General features: G+C 41.7%; 1 protein-coding gene across 10 annotated transcripts in view; it reads right to left on the reverse strand.

Annotated features, from left to right (window-relative positions):
• Nucleotides 1–22,980, reverse strand: part of setd5 (SET domain containing 5) — a 167,449-nt gene that overhangs the window by 85,406 nt on the left and 59,063 nt on the right. For all 10 annotated transcript variants that reach the window (XM_043707775.1, XM_043707772.1, XM_043707768.1 and 7 more), the window contains one exon: nt 3,454–3,559. In XM_043707775.1, the coding sequence (XP_043563710.1) occupies nt 3,454–3,559 (106 nt within the window). The remainder of the gene's footprint in view (nt 1–3,453; nt 3,560–22,980) is intronic.

Here is a 22,980-nt window from a genome sequence, read left to right on the forward strand (position 1 = left end):
AGAAAGGAAGTTTGAGGGGGATCTGCCTCTGGAGGTAGTATGGGGTGAAGTCAGAAATAGGAAAGGTGCAGTCACCTTGTTGGGTGTTTACTATAGGCCCCCCAATAGCAGCAGAGATGTGGAGAAACAGATTGGGAAACAGATTTTGGAAAGGTGCAAAAGCACAGGGTAGTAATCATGGCCGATTTCAACTTCCCAAATATTGACTGGAAGCTCTTTAGATCAAGTAGATTGGACGGGGCAGTGTTTGTGCAGTATGTCCAGGAAGCTTTTCCGACCAGAGGGGAGGCCATATTGGATTTGGTACTTGGTAACAAACCGGGACAAGTGATGGGCTTATTAGTGGGTGAGCATTTTGGGGATGGTGACCACAATTCTGTGACTTTCACCTTGGTTATGGAGAGAGATAGGTGCGTGCAACAGGGTAGGTTTTACAACTGGGGGAAGGGTAAATACAATGCTGCAAGACAGGATCTGAGGAGCATAAATTGGGAGCTTAAATTGGAAGGATGTCGTTGAAATGTGGAACAGATACGATGTGTCCTTGATATGTATGTACCTGTCAGGCAGGAAAGAGATGGTCGTGTGAGGGAACCTTGGTTGATGAGGGAGGTTGAATGTCTTGTAAGGAGGAAGGAGGAGGCTTACATAAGGTTGAGGAAACAAAGTTCAGACAGAGCGTTGGAAGGATACAGGATAGCAAGGAGGAAGCTGAAGAAAGGGATTAGGAGAGCTAAGAGAGGGCATGAAAAATCTTTGGCAGGTAGGATCAAGGATAACCCCAAGGCTTTTTATGCATATGTGAGAAACATGAGAATGACAAGAACAAGGGTAGGTCCGATCAAGGACAGTAGCGAGAGACTGTGTATTGAGTCGGAAGAGAAAGGAGAGGTCTTGAATGAGTACTTTTCTTCAGTATTTACAAATGAGAGGGACCGTATTGTTGAAGAAGAGAGTATGAAATGGACTGGTAAGCTAGAGGAGTTGCTTGTTAGGAAGGAAGAGGTGGGCATTTTGAAAAACTTGAGGATAGACAAGTCCCCCGGGTCTGACGGGATATATTCTAGGATTATGTGGGAAGCAAGAGAGGAAATTGCAGAACCGTTGGCAATGATCTTTTTCACCCCCAATGGGGGTGGTGCCAGGGGACTGGAGAGTGGCGAATGTTGTGCCCCCTGTTCAAAAAAGGGAATAGGGATAACCCCGGGAATTACTGGCCAATTAGTCTTACTTCAGTGGTAGGCAAAGTAATGGAAAGGGTACTGAGGGATAGGATTTATGAGTATCTGGAAAGACACTGCTTGATTAGGGACAGCCAGCACGGATTTGTGAAGGGTAGGTCTTGCCTTACAAGTCTTATTGAATTCTTTGAGGAGGTGACCAAGCATGTGAATGAGGGTAGAGCAGTGGATGTACTATACATGGATTTTAGTAAGGCATTTGATAAGGTTCCCCATGGTAGGCTTATGCAGAAAGTCAGGAGGCAGGGGATAGAGGGAAATTTGGCCAATTGGATAGAAAACTGGCTAACCGGTCGAAGGCAGAGAGTGGTGGTAGATGGTAAATATTCAGCCTGGAGCCCAGTTACAAGTGGAGTTCCGCAGGGACCAGTTCTGGGTCCTCTGCTGTTTGTAATTTTTATTAATGACTTAGATGAGGGAGTCGAAGGATGGGTCAGTAAATTTGCAGATGATACACTCAGGTGGATAGAGCTTGTCAGAAGGCCTATGGTGTATTAGCGTTCATTAGCAGAGGGATTGAGTTCAAGAGTCGTGAAGTGATGTTGCAACTGTACAGGACTTTGGTTAGGTCACATTTGGAGTACTGTGTGCAGTTCTGGTCGCCTCACTTTAGGAAAGATGTGGGAGCTTTGGAGAGGTTGCAGAGAAGATTTACCAGGATGTTGCCTGGAATGGAGAGGAAGTCGTACGAGGATAGGTTGAGAGTTCTCGGCCTTTTCTCGTTGGAACGGCGAAGGATGAGGGGTGACTTGATGGAGGTTTATAAGATGATCAGAGGAATAGGTAGAGTAGACAGTCAGAAACTTTTTCCCCGGGCACAACCGAGTGTTACAAGGGGACATAAATTTAAGGTGAAGGGTGGAAGGTATAGGGGAGATTTCAGGGGTAGGTTCTTTACCCAGAGAGTGGTGGGGGCATGGAATGCGCTGCCTGTGGGAGTGGCAGAGTCAGAATCATTGGTTACCTTTAAGCGGCAATTGGATAGGTACATGGATAGGTGCTTAAGCTAGGACAAATGTTCCGCACAACATCGTGGGCCGAAGGGCCTGTTCTGTGCTGTATTGTTCTATGTTCTAATCATAACCATTTATTCTGCATGAAAAAAGGTGCTTTATTGTTTGGCAATATTGTTTGATTAGTTGAGACATTGCCATAGACAAAGTAACATGGAACAATAGATTTCTGAAACAACCAAGTGATTTTAAAAAGAAGCAAAAGTATTGCTTTTCTTGCAGAGAACACATCCCAGCATATGATACATGTCTGAGCCACACGACAAGTTTGACTGATTACCTTAAATTAACTAAATTACTTCAAAAGAACAAATCTGGATTTTTTTTTAAAGATGACCTTGTCCACTGAGGTGCTGCTTTTAACGTCTGTGAGCCTTAATTCCCAAATACTCGCGCTCTTCCATGTCACTTAGTTTTATTGCCCCTCTCTTGAAGTACAGTTATTTTCCTTTCATCAACATGTACTATATTCAGGTTAGTAACAATGAATTCTGTTAAGACACATTGTTGTTCATTTTACATGGTAAATATCCATTTGCAATTTTCTTTTGATCATCAGAATTATTTACTATGCCTCACATTTCAGTAGCATCAGCAAATTAGAATAATATTCCTTCTATGTGTGCATACAAATCACTGAAGTGCACAGTAAATGGAAACAATTCTAAAACAGAACCCTGTGGAGCACTTCTACCCAATACTAATCACTTTGGGATATTTCTGTCAATTCATAATCCTCATTGCCTCCCTTTCAAGTACTTTTTAATACTATTTTCTATCTTTCCTTAATTCACACCCTTTAATCTTGTACAATTCTAGTTTCCACTGGCTGTTTCACATATCACGTTCTGGGACACATATATTCATCTCACTGATTAGGAAGTGATGTCCTTTCATGTCTGTGTATCTTTTTTCCCTCTTTGAAATCAATTGCATGATAAAACTTAAATGGATTTAATATGGGATCCTCCTGATGTGAATGGTCACCAAAATGGTTTGTGAATTTACCTGTTGAACCTCGAATGGTTTGACCATATGTGTGCACTGCACACGTGACCCCAGGGACATTTTGGAGCCACACTGCTCAGTGCTGAAGGTGTTGCTTTAAGGCCTGAATGAAGGTAGAATGTTTACACTGTTTTGTGCTTCAGACGGGCATTTAATTGTCATCCAGACAGAAACAGAACTTGCTTACTTACAGCATATGGCAGACCTCTATACCCATGATGTTGTGCAGTCCCATAGTTGTGATTTGAGTAGCTGTTCTTCTCAGCAACTGCAGGGCTAGCTTCCACCAACTCTGGGCTAAAACAATAAAAGCAAAATATCATTTGTTTGCAATGTTTCCTGTGCAGCTTCAAAAGTTTTGTTTTCCTTATTGGAACTTAATCCTTTAGACATCAAATAAGGCTTTCACTTTCCCCAAGCCTTGCTGCCATTGTTCAAAACATTATGCCTTCTCTCCCAAGGAATCTCTCTAACAAAGGCATCATGAGGAAAAAATAGGATTTGTAAAGTGTGGCTAATAAAGTATGTTTCTTTATATTCACTCACAGGACATGAGCACTGCTGGTACTAAGGGCAGCATTTATTATCCACCCGTAACTAGCCTTAGAATGTGGCAATGAGCTGCTTTCTTGACCAAGCATGAGAGTGGTTGAAGGCAAAATGGAGAAGGGGAGTGGGAAAAGATGGTTTTGGGGAGGAATGAGAGTGAGAGAGAGAGAGAGAGTGTGAGAGAGAGAAAGCAATTTTCAGAGTCAAGTTGACTTGAGAACCCTTGAAAAATAATAGCCAGAATCTGATTCCAGAGTTCCCAACCAAACTCAGGTTTTCCTATTTTAACCAGGGCCTTTTTAAATGTGCACTCTGGATCAGGTCACAATCCTGTACCTGACACTCTCAACCTGGACAGCTCCACTGTGAAGCTTGCCATAGCCTACTCCTGTACAATTTTCTTGGAGCTTAGTAAGGCTTTTAAACAACTATGTATCATTGTCGTGCATATGAGAATCTTTTGGAAGATAAAATTCAAAAGGTGTTCCACTTGTTCCCCGTACTAAAGTGTGTCCTGCAAATGACTCCTCAGGGCTTCTATCTCAACCCTGAGCTGAAAATGTGTTGCTGGAACAGCGCAGCAGGTCAGGCAGCATCCAGGGAACAGGAGAATCGACGTTCTAAGACCATAAGACATAGGAGTAGAAGTAAGACCATTTGGCTCATTGGGCCCACTCTGCCATTTAATCATGGCTGATGGGCATTTCAACTCCACTTACCCACATTCTCCTGTAGCCCTTAATTTCTTGAGAGATCAAAATTGTATCAATCTCTGCCTTGAAGACATTCAACGTCCCGATCTCCACTGCACTCAGTGGCAATGAATTCCACAGGCCCACAACTCTCTGGCTGAAGAAATGTCTCCACAGGTCCTACTCTCCCCGCCTGACAGAAACAACTTCCCAACATCCACCCTTTCTAAACTATGCATTATCTTGTGAGTCTCTATTAGATCTCCTCTCAACCTTCTAAACTCTAATGAATACAATCCCAGGATCCTCAGCCATTCATCATATGTTAGGCCTACCATTCCAGGGATCATCTATGTGAATCTCTGCTGGACATGCTCCAGTGCCTATGTCCTTCCTGAAGTGTGTGACCCAAAATTGGACACCGTATTCTAAATGGGGCCTTAATAGAGAGTTATAAAGTTTCAGAAGCACATTGCTGCTTTTATATTCCAACCCTCTTGAGATAAATGACAACATCTTAATCACAGACTCAACCTGCAAGTTAACCTTTAGAGAATCCTGGACTAGCACTCCCAGATCCCCTTGTACCTCAGCTTTATGAATTTTCTCACTGTTTAGAAAATAGACCATGCCTGTATTCTTTTTCTGAAGTGAAAGACCTCACGTTTAATTTCATCAGCTATTTCCTAAAACTGTCTAAATCTTTCTGCAGCTCCCCACCTCCTCAGTACTACCTGTCTGCCCACCTAACTTCATATCATCAGCAAATTTCAACAGAATGCCCCCAGTCCCTTCATCCAGATCATTAATATATAAAGTGAACAGCTGCGGTCCCAATACAGAACCGTGTGGGACACCACTTGTCTGCTGCTGCCATTCCAAAAAATAACCTTTTATTCCAACTCTCTGACTTCTGTCAGACAGCCAATCCTCAACCCATGCCAGTAGCTCACCTCGAACACCATGGGCCCTCACCTTACTCAGCAGCCTCCCGTGGGGCACCTTATCAAAGGCTTTTTGGAAGTCTAGATAGATAATATCCACTGGGTTTCCCTGGTCTAACCTACTTGTTACCACTTCAAAAGAATTCTAACAGGTTTGTCAGGCACAACCTTCCCTTACTAAATCCATGGTGAGTTGCTCTAATCAGACCTTGCACTTCCAAGAATTTAGAAATTTCATGCTCAACGATGGATTCGAGAATTTTACCAACAACCGAGGTTAGACTAATCGGCCTATAATTTTCCATCTTTTATCTTGATCCTTTTTTGAACAAGGGGGTTACAACAGTGATTTTCCAACCATCTGGGACTTTGCCTGACTCTAGTGACTTTTGAAAGATCACAAGTAACACCTCTGCTATTTTCTCAGCCAGCTCCCTCAGAACTCTAGGATGTAGTCCATCGGGGCCAGGAGATTTATCAATTTTTAGACCTTTTAGCTTATACAGCATTTTCTCTTTTGTAATGCCTACCATACTCAACACTGTCGCCTGACTCTCCATAATGGTTGGGATATTGCTCACATCTTCCACTGTGAAGACTGATGCAAAGTACTTATTAAGTTCTTCAGCTATTTCCTCATTTCCCATCATTAGCCTTCCAGCATCAATTTGGAGCAGCCTAATCTCTACTTTTGCCTCTCGTTTGTTTCTTATGATTGAAAAGAATTTTTACTATCATTTCTAATATTACTGGCTAACCTATCTTCATATTTGAGCCTCTCCTTCTTTATTTCTCTCTCTGTTATCCTCCATTTGTTTGTGTAGCCTTCCCAATCTTCTGATTTCCCGTACTCTTGGCCACTTTATAGGCTGTCTCTTTCTCTTTGATACATTTCCTGACTTCCTTTGTCAGCCATGGTTACCTTTCTTTTCTTTGGGATGAACCTCTGTACTGTGTCCTCAATTACAACCAGAAACTCCAGCCATTGTTGCTCTACTGTCTTGCCCACTAGGCTTTGCTTCCAATCGATATTCGTCAGTTCCTCTGTCATGCCTCCGTAATTACCTTTATTTACCTGTAACATAATTACATCCGATTTTGCCAAGTCTCTTTCAAACTGCAGACTGAACTCTGCAATATTATGATTGCTGCCTCCTAACTGCTCCCTTACTTTAAGATCTTTTATAAAATCTGGCTCATTACATAGCACTAAGTCCAGAATAGCCTGCTCCCTTGTGGGCTCCATCACAAGCTGTTCGAAAAAGCCATCCTGTAAGCATTCCATGAACTCCCTTTCTTTGGACCGGTAACATTATTCACCCAACCCACCTGCATATTGAAGTCTCCCATGATCACCAATTAAAATTAAAGCTTCATAATTGGATTAATTCATATCTTTTCACTTGTTAAAACCAATATACTTAAAAATAATTGCGTCTTGAATCTTCTATTGGGCTGCAACTATTCAGATATTTTAAACATTCAACCCACTCTCCAACCTAAAAAGAGGGAAACAGTCTGAAAACCAGAGAAGACCATACAAAAAAAAAGTGAAACCTTAGCAGTGATCAGTCAGCCAAAGCTGCTAAACAAGTTAGGGCCCAAATGCTTCAAAACAGTAAAGATTGTCTGGGTTTTTAATATATAATAAAGCTTGTTTGAGAGCCGAGACAGCCATTATTGATTGATATCTGTTTGTGATCTTGATTAATTTGACATTGCTTTTCAGATATTGAAACTTTTAGTGGGTTGAAGTGAATCGAGGCTTTCTTTTCTAAAAGAAACATTAGAAGTATTATCTAAGTTTTTTTTAAAAATACATCCAACTGCGCAACAGTGTCAAAGGCCCAGACCCTCCATCACAACAGACAGCAATCTGACTCAATCATCACACCAACTGACAAGTAATTCCCAGGGCAAATAACAGTCACAAAGTACTTGCTGGACCTTTATTATTATTGGGACAAAAAAAGACACCTCTCCTCTCTCCTTCCCTAAAGATTTGGTATGCACCAACTTTACCAATCGCACATTCTGCCCCTGCAGGAGCAGCAAAATAAGGAGAGAGGGAACTTGTGACTGGGGGAGCTGGAGAAGCCAGTTTTGAAGAGACAGAATCTGTGACTGGAGCAGCAGCTTTGTCTTTCCTATGCTGGCTGCTCCACAATCGTAACTTTGCAATCAGTTCCCACACTCTCTGACTGCAGAGCTGCGATTTTTAAAAAATCCCAATAGGAAGGCTGGAAAAGATATTTAAAGAGGTGGATTTATGAGATATGGAAGTCAGAAATCTGCCAAATAACCGAAATTTCTCGATCCTGTGTTGATTCAAATGAGTGGTTTGCTACAGCATTTCAGAAAGTAGTTAGAAGTCAACCGCATCTCTTGTGAATCTGGAATCACACAAAGGCCACACTGGGTAAGGATGGCAGATTTGCTTTCCTAAAGGACATTAGTGAACCAGATGGTTGTTTTTTTTTAAAAGACTGCAAACCAGAGGTTTTGTAGCCACTGTTAATCACACTGTCTTTATTACAGGTTGATTTAATTCAATGAAGGAATGGGGAGCTGTTAGCTTAGTGGTATTATCACTCAATTATTGATCCAGAAACTCAGCTAAGATTCTGAGGACCTGGGTTCAAATCCCACCACAGCAGATGGTGAAAATTTAATTCAATAAAAATATCTGGAATTACAAGTCTATGAAACCATTGCCAATGTCAGAAAAACCCATCTGGCTCACTAGCCCTCCCTCAGGGAAGGAAATCTGCCGTCCTCATCTGGTCTGGCCAACACTTAATTCCAGACCCACAGATGTGGTTGATTCTGAAATGGCCTTGCAGAAAAATGCCACTCAGTTATCTCTTTGTCTCAACAAAGAAATGAAACCAGAAGGACCACCTGACATCCACAATGGCAAAAACAGACCTGTCAAACGTGCAAAGTCCTCCTTACCAACATCTGTGGGCTACTTCCCAAACTCGGTGAGACATCTCACCAATTATTTAAGCCTGACATATTCATACTCAGAGAATCATAACTTACAGGTATGTCCCAGACAAAAGATATGAGGTGTCATCAACCGTCCTAACAAGCAGGATCTGCTCAGTGATGCCCAATTTGGTTTTTTCAGGGCCACTCAGCTCCTGACCTCATTGCAACTTTGGTTCAAACAAAAGCACTGAAATCCAGACGCAAGGTGAGAGTGACAGCCTTTGACATCAAGAAGTCCTTGTAAAACCGCAATCAATGTGAATCAGGTGGCAAACTCTCTGCTGGTTAGAGTCATACTTGACACATAGGAAGATGGTTGCGCTTGTTGGAGAAGGTCTGTCATCTCAGCTCCAGGACGTCTCTGCAGGCGTGTGCTAAGGGCAATGTACTAAGCCTAACCACCTTCACTGCTTTGTCAATGATCTTCCGTCCATCATAAGGTCAGGAGTGGAGATGTTTGCCAGTAATTGCACAATGTTCAGTATCATTTGCTCTGAAACTGAAGCAGTCCATCTGGAGAATACCCAGGCTTGGGCTGAAAAATAGCAAGTAACAAGTAACGTTTGCACCACATAAATGCCAGGTAATGATAATTTCCAATAGGAGATGATCTAATCACCACTCCATCATATTCAATGGTGTTACCATCACTAAATTCCCATATATCATTATCCTGGGGGATAACCATTGTCCAGAAACTGAACTGGACCTGTCACATAAAAACAAGCGTCTACAAAGGCAGGTTAGAAGCTAGAATACTGTGGCAAGTAACCTCCTGACTCCCCAAAATCTGTCCACCATCTACAAGGTACAACTCAGGAATGTGATAGAATACTCCCCACTTGCATGGATGGGTGCAGTTTCAACAACACTCACTGTCCCTGGGTCAAAATTCTGGAATACCCCCCCTAATGGCATCGTGAGTCAACCTACAGCAGGTGGACTGCAGTTGTTCAAGAAGGCAGCTCGGTACCACCTTGTTAAAAGCAACTAGGGACAGGCAATAAATGCCACCTAGTCAACGACGCAAATGTCCCACAAATGATTAAAAAAAATTTAAACTCTCCAGCTGTAGTAGTGCATTTGAACTCACATGCCTGCATCTAACTTATTAGTCCAGTAACACAACTATTATGCTACTGTATCTCTTATTAATAATATTGAAGTGTTTTGTGTGGCTCAGTATTGGACCTCTTGCATCAGAGTAGTCTCTCATCTCAGTGTGTCAAAGATGCCAGCTTAAAAATGATATTAAGCAACATTGTTAATTTAGATGAATGCAATAAAACAGATCTTGGCACTCTTCAAAAAAAAAGCAGGGGAGTTCTCCTAGCACCTTGGCCAATATGTGGTAGCACGGTGGCTCAGTAATTATCATTGCTGCCTCACAGCGGCAGGGACCTAGGTTCGATTCCAGCCTCGGGTGACTGTCTGTGTGGAGTCTACACATTCTCCCTGTGTCTGCGTGGGTTTCCTCAGAGTACTCCAATTTCCTCCCACAATCCAAAGATGTGCAGGTGAGGTGAATTGGCCATGCTATAATGCCCATAATGTTGAGAGACGTGTAAGTTAGGTGTATTAGTCAGGGGTAAATATAGGGATGGGGGAATGTTCTGGGTGGGTAACGCTTCGGAGGGTCGGTGTGGACTTGCTGGGCCGAAGAGAGTGTTTCTACACTGTCGGGATTCTATGAATATTTATCAATTAACTAACACTGCTCCTAAATGACTATCTGGAAACTAATTGTGTGCAAGTTGCTTGTCATATTTTCCCAAGTTACAATTGCAGCTGTGCTTCAAAGTACTCTAATAAAAACTCAAAAAACTGCGGAAACAAAAACAGAAGTTGCTGGAAAAGCTCAGCAGGTCTAGCAGCATCTGTGAAGAGAAATCAAAGTTAACATTCCGTGTCTAGTGACCGTTCCTCAGAAGATAGGATAGGGGAGATGGTAAGGAGTAAACGATTGGTGGGTGGAGAACCCAAAGAGAGAAGAATTGCTGTTAAAGGAGACGGTTAGTGGCTAACAATAGGTAGTGTGCTGTAACGGCAGACTATGTGCAAACAAGGCCTAGTGTGTGGGGTAGGGGGCTAGGATATGGGAGAATTCAGGCACCAAAATGATTGAACTCATTACTGAATCCAGAGGGCTGTAGGGTCCCCAAGCAGAAAATAAGGTGTTGTTCTTTCAGCTTGCTCTGAGCTTCACTGGAGCACTGCAGCAAGCCTGAGACAGAGATGTTGGCCAGGCAACATGGTGGTGTGCTAAAGTGACAGGCAACTGGAAGCTCAGGGTCTTTTTTTTTTTAAAAAACAGGCAAAACATAGATTTGGTCACCTTAATTTCTCTGTCCCTGCTCACCCAATCCAACCTACCTCCTTCCAAACTGACTGCACTCCGTGCACCTAGACCCAACCTGACTTTGTTATGAAGCTGCCGGTAAGGGTAGTGCTGCTGTAGACTGGCATACTGACCTCTACATTGTTGAGGCTGAGCGCCAATTCTCAGATACCTCCTCCTATCTTCTCCTGGACCATGGCCCCATCATGGTACATCAGGCCGTTGTATCAACTATGGTCACTGACCTCATTTCATCCAGTGATCTCCAACTCACTGATAGAAGCAAGTAGAGCAGGACTGGGGAACTACCTCCTCCCAAAAATCCACGAACAGGGCTGTCTGGGCAAACCCATTGTTTCAACCTGCTCCTGCCACACAGAATCTCTCTCTTCCTACCTTGACTCAGTCTTTGCTCCCCTTGTCCAGTCCCTGCCTGCATACATCCATGATTCCTTTCACTCTTGAGAGAGTTTTGGAATTTCCAGTTTGCAGGCTCCAGCTGCCTCCTCTTTACTATGCACATGCAATCCCTTTACTTGTCCATCTCCTACCAGGATGGTCTCAAGGATCTCCACTTTCTGCCAGAGCAAAGGCCTGACTGTCCCCACCCATCTTCACCCTCCTCCACTTGGCTGAGCTTGTCCTCACCCTGAACAACTTCTCTTTTAACTCCACTCATGTTCTTCAGGTCAGGAGGGTGGCCATGGGTCCCAGTTGTGCCAGTTTCTTAGCGGGGTATGTAGAACATTCCTTGTTCCAATCCTATTCTGGCCCCCACCCACAACTCTTGCGATATTGGCGCTGCTTCCCTCTCTCATCCATAATTGGATAAGTTCATACATTTTGCTTCCAATTTCCATTCGCCTTCACTTTCATCTGGTGTCTGACTCCTCCCTTCACCTCCTTGACATCTCTGTTTCTATTTCTGGGAATAGATTGGCCACTAATATCTACTATAAGCCCAGTGACTCCCACAGCTACCTGGACTGTATATCCTCACATTCTGTTCCCTGGCCAACATCTTTGTCTCAGACTTGCTACAATGTTCCAGAGAAGCTCAGAGCAACCTGGAAGAACACCACCTCATTTTCCGCTTGGGGACCCTGCAGCCCTCCAGACTCAGGTTCAATAATTTTAAGGCTTGAACTCTCACATGTCCTAGCCCCCTACCCTACACACCAGGCCTTGTTTTCACATAGTGTGCCATTACAGTACATACTACCTATTGTTAGCCACTAACAGTCTCCTTTACCAGCAATTTACCTGCCTAGCAAGACCATTATCCACTCCTTTGTCTGTCTAACTGTTGTTGTGTCTCTTTGGGCTCTATCCCTACCTATCATTTACTCCTTACCCCCTCCCCCTGCCCTCCCAACCTATCTTCTGCATATAAACCAATATGTTCCAAGCTACCATCAGTTCTAAGGAAGGGTCAGCAGACCCAAAACATGAACTTTCATTTCTCTTCACAAATACTGCCAGACCTGCTGAGCTTTTCCAGCAACTTCTGTTTTGTTTCTATCCTAGTTTAATGACTATGTGTTATAATCCTGACGTTTTGAAGAGAATAGGAGAAAGTGAGGACTGCAGATGCTGGAGATCAGAGCTTAAAAATGTGTTGCTGGAAAAACGCAGCAGGTCAGGCAGCATCAAAGGAACAGGAGAATCGATTCCTGAAGAAGGGCTTAAGACCGAAATGTCGATTCTCCTGTTCCTTTGATGCTGCCTGACCTGCTGCGCTTTTCCAGCAACACATTTTTAAGTTTTGAAGAGAATATAAATCAAAATCTATTGACTGCAAGGGCTGTGTTAAATATTATCAAATTCAATATTCCTCTCTCCTGCTAGCTGCACAAGACAGGAATAAGGCCTCTTCATAATGCCTTATGCCAGGAAAAATCCATTCTATTTCTTACCAGCAGAGGTCACCAACAAAACAAAATGTAGCATTTTTCTTCCTTGATCATGTGATGTTTCAATGAACCTTTTCATCTGCTTAATTATCATTCACGCCACAACCCAGTGTGTGTACATCTACAGTGTGAATACTACTGCTTTTGCATATTAGATGCACCATTATGCACACCATTTGTAAATGCCACTAATGGCAAACTAATAATAGTAATTACTAATAGCAGTTAAAACTAAACTCTTCCCCCCACCCCCCAATCCACATTGCAATATAAATCCAGTGAGTATCCACAAATTCTATAGATCAGGCTGACACACACAAGATGCAATAATTTAAAAGTTCAAGCTGAAAGCTCAAATTCGTTAAATGCAGATGCATGGAAACTGATCAGACAGCTCACCAGCTGGCATGCATGGAAACCATTCTCTCAGTTTAATTATCTCCAAATTAATCTAATCAGCAGTTCTTATCAATAGAATTTGCGCTTGCCTGATACAAAGTCGCTATCTATTCTCTCTCCAGTATCATTTTGCACTTTACCCAAGTCCACTAGGTAAAGTGTGGTTAAACACCATTCTCAGAAAGACCCCTCCTTCAAGCACCATTAGGATATTGGGAGAGTTTAAGATTAAATTTTGGAGTCTATCAGGTGCAGGATTTTTCAGCATTTACCCCTCTCGAAGCACTTAGATAAATGTCATCTCCTGACTATTTCTCATCTTGCCTTTCACCCTACCAGCTACAGCATCCAAAAACACGAGATTCCACATGCTGGAAATACAGCCTTATCCCAGTCAGTATTTCTCTCTCTCTCTACTACAGCTGATTTGTCACATTGCTCATCTGATGTCGAGTGTGAAGAATGAAGCCATGGAAAAGATCCTCCACCTATCCCAATCTTCCAGAAATATTGCCCTAAGTCACTGGTTTGAACATACTGTGAAAATCTAGGACACATGATTGAAATGTATAAAAGTATCACAATAAAATTAAATAGGGAGAGAAAATTGCAGTATTTGATTTTAGCTCTATTCCACAGGTTGCAAACAATACAACATCACCACAAATGCTTAAATGTGGCTGATGTACAGAAATTATCAGAAAGGAATACATGCCAGTCATGAGACTGCCAATTCCTATAATAGCATCTTATGTGACTTTATTTGTCAAAACACGTTGTGTGAACAGTGCAAACAGGAAGCTCTGGGTCCATTCTGGGCAATTCACGTTGTAATAATATTTATCATGTCTCCATAATGGATTTGGCCTGAGCAACGTATCAGTTACAACAGAAGATACTCACCAGTACAAATGCATCTAAACTCCAATTTCACATCTTCTGAAATGCAAACATAAAGATCAGAATGTTCAAATGATAGCCCCAGTAGGAGCTGTAGTGGGTCATCAACCCATTAGAATCCGCAGTGGAGCATTATCATGGCTCTTAAACTGAGCTATGGAATAGACATTCAATTCTGGGTTTCCCAACCATCAAGGGTCAGAAGGTGAATAGGACGATGACCAAATCTATCCAAGAAAGGATTTCCAACTAAAAATCGGAATAGTTAAACTAGATACGGTTTTATGAAGCTCCAGAAATCACTGCAATACAAGGGAGATCAAAGAAGTGTACCCCATACTCTCATCGCTCCAGGTGTCACTTTTATCTGGAAGCCTTGCTGCAGGATCTGAAAGGCAAAAGCGAGTTGATGTTTCCCAAGGATGTGAGAAAGAAAACAGCCTCTCAAATCAAGCAAGTGTCAAGACAGAGGCCAACGAAAATCAGCAAAAACAGGTCTGATTTCCCCCAACCTGACAATGGCATCCTACAGATCAAGATTCTCAACAGTGAGAAAGGTGAGCATTTCAGGTGCTAAATCTCACTCTGACCCAGCATTCTCCTGTACTCCTCTAAACAACATACCATGCACTCAACAAAACCAAAGAATTCCAGATACTGGAAATCAGAAGCAAAAACAGAAATTGCTGAAAAACCAGCACATCTGGTAACATCTGTGGAGAGAAGGCAGAGTTAACACTTAGGTCAACTGATATTTGGTCAGAGCTCATCCTGCAACCACCATCTGAATAGCTAACATCTGCTTTCATTTTTGCCCCATCTCTTATCCATTCCTCACTTTTAACCTCCACAAATGTTGTCCTTCTCTTCTCTCTACATAATGCAGCACTTTTGAGTTGGGGTGAAATGCCTGTTTCTGTGATGTATACCAATGTTACAATCATGACTTTCCTTGCAAGAGAGTACTCAACTTGGGAGAGAAATGGGGACTTGGAAAAGACTCTTGTGACTGCTACCTGTAGTTACCAGAAATGCATACTCAGCTTTCCCACTGGGAAGGTAGTCTTCTTCCAAGGATATAGCGTGAAATCATGATTCTCTGAGACACTGGTGCACACATGTCAAAAAAGCTGTTCTTCTCTCTGTCTCTGTCGGTTGATTCTATTAACAGCCCTCTTCTTTAGAGACAGCCCACTGTACCCAAACTCTCTGCCCTGTCGAGCGGCACTTACTTAGTAGCAGACAGTTGGTGATGTTTTAGCTGCTGTTGATGTTGCTAATTCTCTTGCTTCTCCCAGAAGTTCAGGTTATTGCAGTGTAAGTTGGTACCATGGTGAAGTAAAAGGCTGACAGCAAGAAGATTGAGGTGGAGATGCACATTTTCTAAAAAGCTGACAATGACAAAAATGTATCGATTTCAGGATGTCAAAAGTAATCCTGCAAGCATAACGTTTTCGGTCTGGTTCATCACGGCTTAGCAATTTTAGATTTTAATGCCTTCTCAGGTATCAATTTTGTTAAACAATCACTCACAGTTGTGTTCTGCCTCATGAAGGTATGAGATGCAAGACACTTTGGGAACCTGTGTACAGACTGTTAAAAGACCAACTGCAGAGTTACATGACATTCAATGACAAATTTCCTGACAGCTGCACAATTCAATTCCCCATTCACCTCCAAACTCATCAAACAGAGTCATCGAGATGTACAGCAGGGAAACAGACCCTTCAGTCCAACTCATCCATGCTGACCAGATATCCTAAATTAATCTCGTCCACTTTGCCAGCATTTGGCCCATATCCCTCTAAACCCTTCCTATTAATATACCCACCCAGATGCTTTTGAAATATTCTCATTGTACAGCCTCCACCACTTCCTCTGGCAGTTTATTCCATACATTCACCACCCTCTGAAAAAGTTGCCTCTTAGGCACTTTTTAAATGTTTCCCCTCTCACCTTAAACTTCTACCCTCTAGTTTTGGATTCCGCTACCCTGGGTAAAAGACCTTAACTATTCATTTTATATATGCCCCTCATGATTTTATAACCTTCAATAAGGCACCCCTCAGCTCTAGGGAAAATAGCCACAGCCTATTCAGCCTCTCCCTATAGCTAAAACCCTCCAACCTAAGCAACATCCTTGTAAATCTTTTCTGAATTCAAGTTGCATAACATCATTCCCATAGCAGGGAGACTAGAACTGAACACAGTATTCCAAAAGACTCCAGATGCACAAGTTAAAGGAAAAACTGGATGAACTTTCAGCTATACTTGATGAGCTCTGTCAACCAAATTTCAACATTGTATAAATAAGTGTCAGCCAAAGTCTCCCATTTTATTAAAAATGATGAATGGGGAAGATTTCTCAGTCAAATGTGTACAGTGAATGACAAAGTACAAACCATCAATCAGCAAACTGCATCACAATTTTTTGCTCATTTATCAAAGCTTAAGATTGTATTGTAACATTTCATTGAGTACCTCATAAAATTGCTTGCTTATGTCAACAGATTCAAAGATCCTTAGAAAGCACTTTCCAAAGCCATGACTACTTCCATCTGGAAGAACAAGGGCAGCAGATACATGGAAGACCACCACCTTAAGTTCTTCTCCAAGCCAATCACCATCCTGACTTGGAAACATATCATTATTACTTCACTGTCACTGGGTTAAAATCAGCAGTTTAAGAATGATGTGGAGGTACCAGTATTGGATTGGGGTGGGCAAGGTCAGAAGTCCTAGTGCTTCACTTGACAAAGCAGCAGTGCCAAAAGCTTGTGATTTTGTGATTTCAAATAAACCAGTTGGATTATAACCTGGTATCATGTGACTTCTGACGCAGTTTAAGGCAGCAGCCAAGGAGAGGCAATAAATGCTGGTCAACCAGTGATGCCCACCCCAAGTGAATTAAGAAAGAACCTGAACCTAGATTTCTTCCATAATGGGTCCTAATGGTCTAATTAAAGCTCCTATGCTGGTGACTATAGAACTGAATGTAAAGTTATCAGAACAAATTCTTTTAGGGCACTAGAGGACTACTTTTTAATTTTTGGGCTAAACTTTGGTTTTCAGGCAACATTTTCACTGTCAATAACTCCTTTATTAGGTGACGCATTCATGTACCAACATTAATTTCTGTATTTACATTGATGCATATATCATTTGGACTTGCATAAATGTAGAATTAGACAAATTCATCACTTTGTCAAAAATTATTAACCATCAAATTTCAAATCATAATACACAAGGAAAGCACTGATTTCCTCGATTCCAGTGTTTAAGCTGGCACTCTACAACAGGCATAAGTTAGCAACAAAATATTTTTTCAAAATAACTGATACACACTTCTACGTTCAAAAGCCACCACTGCAAACACCATCCAGATTGATGAGGTCACAGCTATTGCTTTTCCATCATATTTTAAAAGCTGAAATATTTTAACCAAGCAGTTACTGCCCTTTCTACTGCATCTTAGATTTAATTTAACGATTTACATTGCATTTGTTACAATGGCACCCACTGCTTTATTTCCCCCCACAGAATATCTCCTGAACATATGCAGCATTAAACAAGAATTCAACATTCATTTTTCTGAATTTATAACCTCAATGATTTCAAGCTTTCCTAGCTCCCAATTTGCTGAGTGTTCCTTTGCTGGCAGGTTTGAAGCTGGTTCCTCTTCTTTGCTGCTTCCCTTTCCTTCAGATCCAACACTCAAGTTCTGAGGACAGTGCCAGTGAACTGTTTCCCCAGTAGGGAAATGTTATCCAGAATGTTATAGGCTTTTGTCTCTGTATCTGCATGTGCGGGTGTGTAGGCAGGTGGTTAAGATGGAAGTTAGAGTTTTAACTATTTGAGTTATATGTCGACAGTTCGTATTTGTTTACCTGTTATTAGAATATTTATTTGAAGTAAAACGTAATCCTAAGAAAACTGCTCTGTGTTTTCTGTTAACCTAGGTCTATCAGGTACATTGGGGACTTTGCATTCTTGAACAAAGAACAATACAGCACAGGAACAGGCTCTTTGACCGTCTAAACCTGTGCTGACACATTTTGCCCATCCATACTAAAACAGTCTTCACTCACAGGATCCGTATCCCTCTATTTTCTTCGTATTCATGTATTCATCCAGGTATTTCTTGAATGCTGTTATTGTGTTCGCTTCCACCACCTCCTTTAGCAGTGCTTTCCAGGCAGTCACCAAACTTTGTGTGAAAAACTTGCCTCACACATCTCTTTTAAACCAGCTCCCCGCACCTTGAACCTGTGTCTACTAAAAATTGACCCCTCTACCCTTGGAAAAAGCCCTGTACTCTCCACTCTAGCCATGACATTCGCAATCTATACACTTCTATCAGGTCACCCCTCAAATCTCCTCTGTTCTAGTGAAAGCAAACCCAGACTTGCTTTCTTTATACTTAACTACCATTTCCACCTGTACTTGACCTCACATTCTTTGATAACATTTTCACTTTTGTCACAACACTGGCAACCGAAACGCTTGATTTACAGGATGCTACCCCTGTGAGGCATAACATCTTAGAAAATAAGAATATGAAATCAAACAAAACATTGAGGCTCCTAATAAAAGTGAATTCTATATTAAGTTTGAAAGCGATATATTTCAGTCAGAAACAAGAAGCATGAAACTGAAATGGTGTCAGCTCTCCTCTCATGCCTATGTAGGTGGCTGCAGCTGATTTGACTAAATAGACTCAATGAAATGGAGGTAAATAAAAAGTGGGAAACATTTAATAAAATATTCAAAACATTTCAGTGAAAATACCTTCCAGTAAAAAGTAAATGTGCAGCACAGAAGAGGGTTTGAGAGTGAAGAACAGTTGTAAGCAAGGTGAAAAAAGAAAATCTGTATGCTTTTGGGAATAAGGCAAGGGAATGGAATGAGTTGGTTTTATCTACAAAGAAAAGTCATGGACTCAATGGGCCAAATGGGATCCTTCTGTGTTGTAAATGATTCTATGATTCCGTTTTTGATGATTGGAAGAGTTTTAGAAAATGAGAAAAAAGGTATCTAAAAAGTTCATTAAAAAGGATAAAACAGAAAGATGGCAAACTGGCCAGGAATGTGCAAACTCTTTACCATTTGTTATCATAAGTGGATCAAAGGTAAAGAAAAAGGTTAAATAACATAAACTTTGGTAACTTAGAAGGACAGACAGGAGAAATTGTCTTGGGAGATGGCAAGACTGTAACAAATATTTTGGGTATGTTCACAGGAGAGGATATAAAGTACATAACAGAAATAAAGAGCTACCACGGGGCTAATAAGGTGAGATATGTAAAGCAACTAATAACAAGAGAAAAATTATTTAATAAGTTCAAGAAACTAAAATGTCAACAAATCCTCACTCAGCATCTGATGGCCTGCACCTACAATTCCAAAAGAGATAACAATGAAGGCAATTGATACACAAGTTAGAATTTTACAAAATTTCCTAGATTTTAAAACAGCCCCAATAGATTGGAAGTTCATAGATATAAAACCATTATTTTAAGAAAGGAAGGAGAAACAAAGCATGAAACAACGTGTCAGTTATTCTGATGTCAAACTGTCACAAAAACACTGGAGGAGAAAGTGAGGTCTGCAGATGCTGGAGATCAGAGCTGGACATGTGTTGCTGGAAAAGCGCAGCAGGTCAGGCAGCATCCAGGGAACAGGAGAATCGACGTTTCGGGCATAAGTCCTGAAGAAGGGCTTATGCCCGAAACGTCGATTCTCCTGTTCCCTGGATGCTGCCTGATCTGCTGCGCTTTTCCAGCAACACATTTCCAGCACAAAAACACTGGAACCTGCTAAAAAAAACTAAAGCAATGCATGTTGGAGATTATAGTACGATGAGAAAAGTCAAAATGATTTTATGAAATGGAAACTGTTATTGACAAATTTATTTTGTTTTAAATGTGTAACTAATGGTAGATATAGAGCAGCCAGTATATATACTTGGATTTCCATTCATTCAATAAGGTGCCACACAAAAAACACACAAGCCAAGGGTTCATGGAGTTAGAGGTAGTTATGAGATCAGATGGAAGATTGGTTAACATTCAGGAAGCAGACAGTGAGGGTGAATGGAATACCAAAATCAAACAAGCTTTCCAATAATTGTAGAAGTCCTTGATAAGACCATATATGGAATACTGTATATACTTTTGTTTTTATATTTAAGAAAGGATACAGAGAGGTATTTGCACAAGAGGCAATGCAGCAGAGGTTCACTGGATTGATTCCTGCATAAGAGGGCTATCTTATAATGGGACACTGAGTGAATTGGACCAAACAACCAAAGGTTTTGAAGAAAAAGAAGCAGTATTCCCTCCAAGTTGCACAGCTGCAGAACAATCTATCAAGTGCCAATCACTTAATTGTTACACCCATGCACATCACAATGGTTAAATGAGGTTTACTGCCACTCTAGGCCATCAGCAAAGAAATGGTAGATTCCCCCAGGACATGAAATAAACAGGCGACAGAGAAGCCTGACATGATTAATCAGGCGGAATTAACAGCCAAAATTCACTTGTGTCAATTCCTGGAGCCTGAAGCTATCACTCAGATTGAATAATAAACACCAGCTGATTCCCCGAAACTGAACAACAAGCAGAGAGCCTCCACAGAAAGCCTTCACTTCACACCCAACAATCAGGTAGATAAATCTCAAACTCGAGCTTCTTCCTCCTCTTCTTCTCTTTCCCTGGCTCCATTACCCTGAGCTGCAATGAAAACAGCATTCACTCAACACTTCTTTCGCTTTCTGCTTGCCCTCTACAGCCCTACTGCATGCCACCACTTTGCCTGGCATGCCAGCTCACCACCCATCCAGCTCTCTTGCTCACTGTTTCCAGCTCACCAGTAAGGAACAAGAGACAAGAACCAGATAGGCCAACAAATAGCAAGCGCAGCAGGTCAGGCAGCATCTAGGGAACAGGAGAATCGACGTTTCGGGCATTAGCCCTTCTTCAGGAATGAGGACAGTTTGGCAAACTGTCCTCATTCCTGAAGAAGGGCTAATGCCCGAAACGTCGATTCAGACAAACTGTCCTCATTCCTGAAGAAGGGCTAATGCCCGAAACGTCGATTCACAAACTGTCCTCATTCCTGAAGAAGGGCTAATGCCCGAAACGTCGATTCTCCTGTTCCCTAGATGCTGCCTGACCTGCTGCACTTTTCCAGCAACACATTTCCATCTCTGATCTCCAGCATCTGCAGATCTCACTTTCTCAACAAATAGCAAGCACAGCAATTGGGACAGACAGCGAGTAAAAGGTTGGAAGTGGTGAGCAAAAGGTAAGTTGAAAGAGCCAGTGGGTTAGTAAGAGTTCATAGGTTAAGAGATAAGTTATTAAGAATTAAATTGTTAATGATTTGTAACACAATTATGGGACAAGTTAACACCACTGATCTTGTCATTTTGCAGCAGTTATAGAATTAAGGAAGATTGAACAGAAAGACATTGTACACATTTAAAGCATGGGGGCGTTTAAAGGCAGTTTGCAAAAAAAAAGTTGGTTTATTAGCCTTGCTTTTCATACAGAGTCATGAAACATAATCAGGTTGTGTGAAATGTTCAAAAGTCTATTTCTACCAAATAAATTATTAGACATTGCAACAGAAACATCATTGTGAAATCCATTCCATCAACCCCCTCATAAAAATACAAAATTGCTCTTTAATACTAAAAGCGGATATTTGTCTGCGAGAGCTAATTTTACAGAGTTAAGGCCATTGGCAAAAGATGAAATCATACTACTTAAGCTGATTCATGTGGCACAGTGGTTAGCACTGCTGCCTCACAGCGCCAGAGACCCGGGTTCAATTCCCGCCTCAGGCGACTGACTGTGTGGAGTTTGCACATTCTCCCAGTGTCTGCATGGGTTGCCTCCAGGTGCTCCGGTTTCCTCCCACAGTCCAAAAATGTGCAGGTTAGGTGAATTGGCCATGCTAAATTGCCTGTAGTGTTAGGCGAAGGGGTTAATGTAGGGGAATGGGTGTGGGTGGGTTGCACTTCGGCGGGTCGGTGTGGACTTGTTGGGCCGAAGGGCCTGTTTCTACACTGTAAGTAATCTAATCTAATCTAAAACTGCAATTCACAGCCTGAGATTGTGTTAAAGGCAGGATTAATCAAGGCATTCAAGATGGAATTGGATCATCATCTGAACAGGAAAATATGCAAGGCTGTGAGGATAAGGGAGAAGAATGGCAAAATTGCTCCTACAAAAGCCAGCATAGACATCTTGGAGTAAATAAGCTAGTTTAGTGTTTGTGACCAGAGTTGCACACCATTTTAAACAAACAAAAATTCACCAGACATTTCCAGAAACCATTGTTGGACAATCAACACACTCAAGGAAGTATTCAAAAACAGACTAGAAATACTGCTCTCCAGATGCAAGTGCAAATGATGAGACTCAGGAACTGTCAAGTTTCTATGTGCAAAATCAAAGTTACAAGCCAACTTCTGACTGCAAACTACAAAGAAACACAATGCCTAATACCAAATCAAGGCTGTCCACCCACTACCCCAAATTCAAATGCCACTTTCTACTTTGGCATTTTTGAGAAGATTTGTAGCTCAGATTGAGGTTTAGATTGTAAGTTTACTCGCTGACCCAGTAGGTGTGTTCTCAGATGTTTCATCACCATGTTATGTAACGTCATCAGTGAGCCTCCGGTGAAGCACTGGTGTTCTGTCCCACTTTCTGTCCATGTAACTTGGTCTGTTAAGGTGGGTGATATCATTTCCGGTTCTTTTACTCAAAGGTTGGTAAATGGGCTCCAAATCGATGTGTTTATTGATGGAGTTACAATTTGAATGCCAGGCCTCTTGGAATTCCCATGCGCGTCTCTATTTAGCCTGTCCTAGGATGGATGTCTCAGTCGAAGTGGTGTCCTTCTTCATCTGTGTGTAAGGATACTAGTGATAGCTGGTCATGTCTTTTGGTGGCTAGTTGGTGTTTTTGTGTATCCT

The sequence above is a fragment of the Chiloscyllium plagiosum genome, chromosome 18 (genome assembly GCF_004010195.1).
Source record: "Chiloscyllium plagiosum isolate BGI_BamShark_2017 chromosome 18, ASM401019v2, whole genome shotgun sequence".
NCBI classification, from domain to species: domain Eukaryota; kingdom Metazoa; phylum Chordata; class Chondrichthyes; order Orectolobiformes; family Hemiscylliidae; genus Chiloscyllium; species Chiloscyllium plagiosum.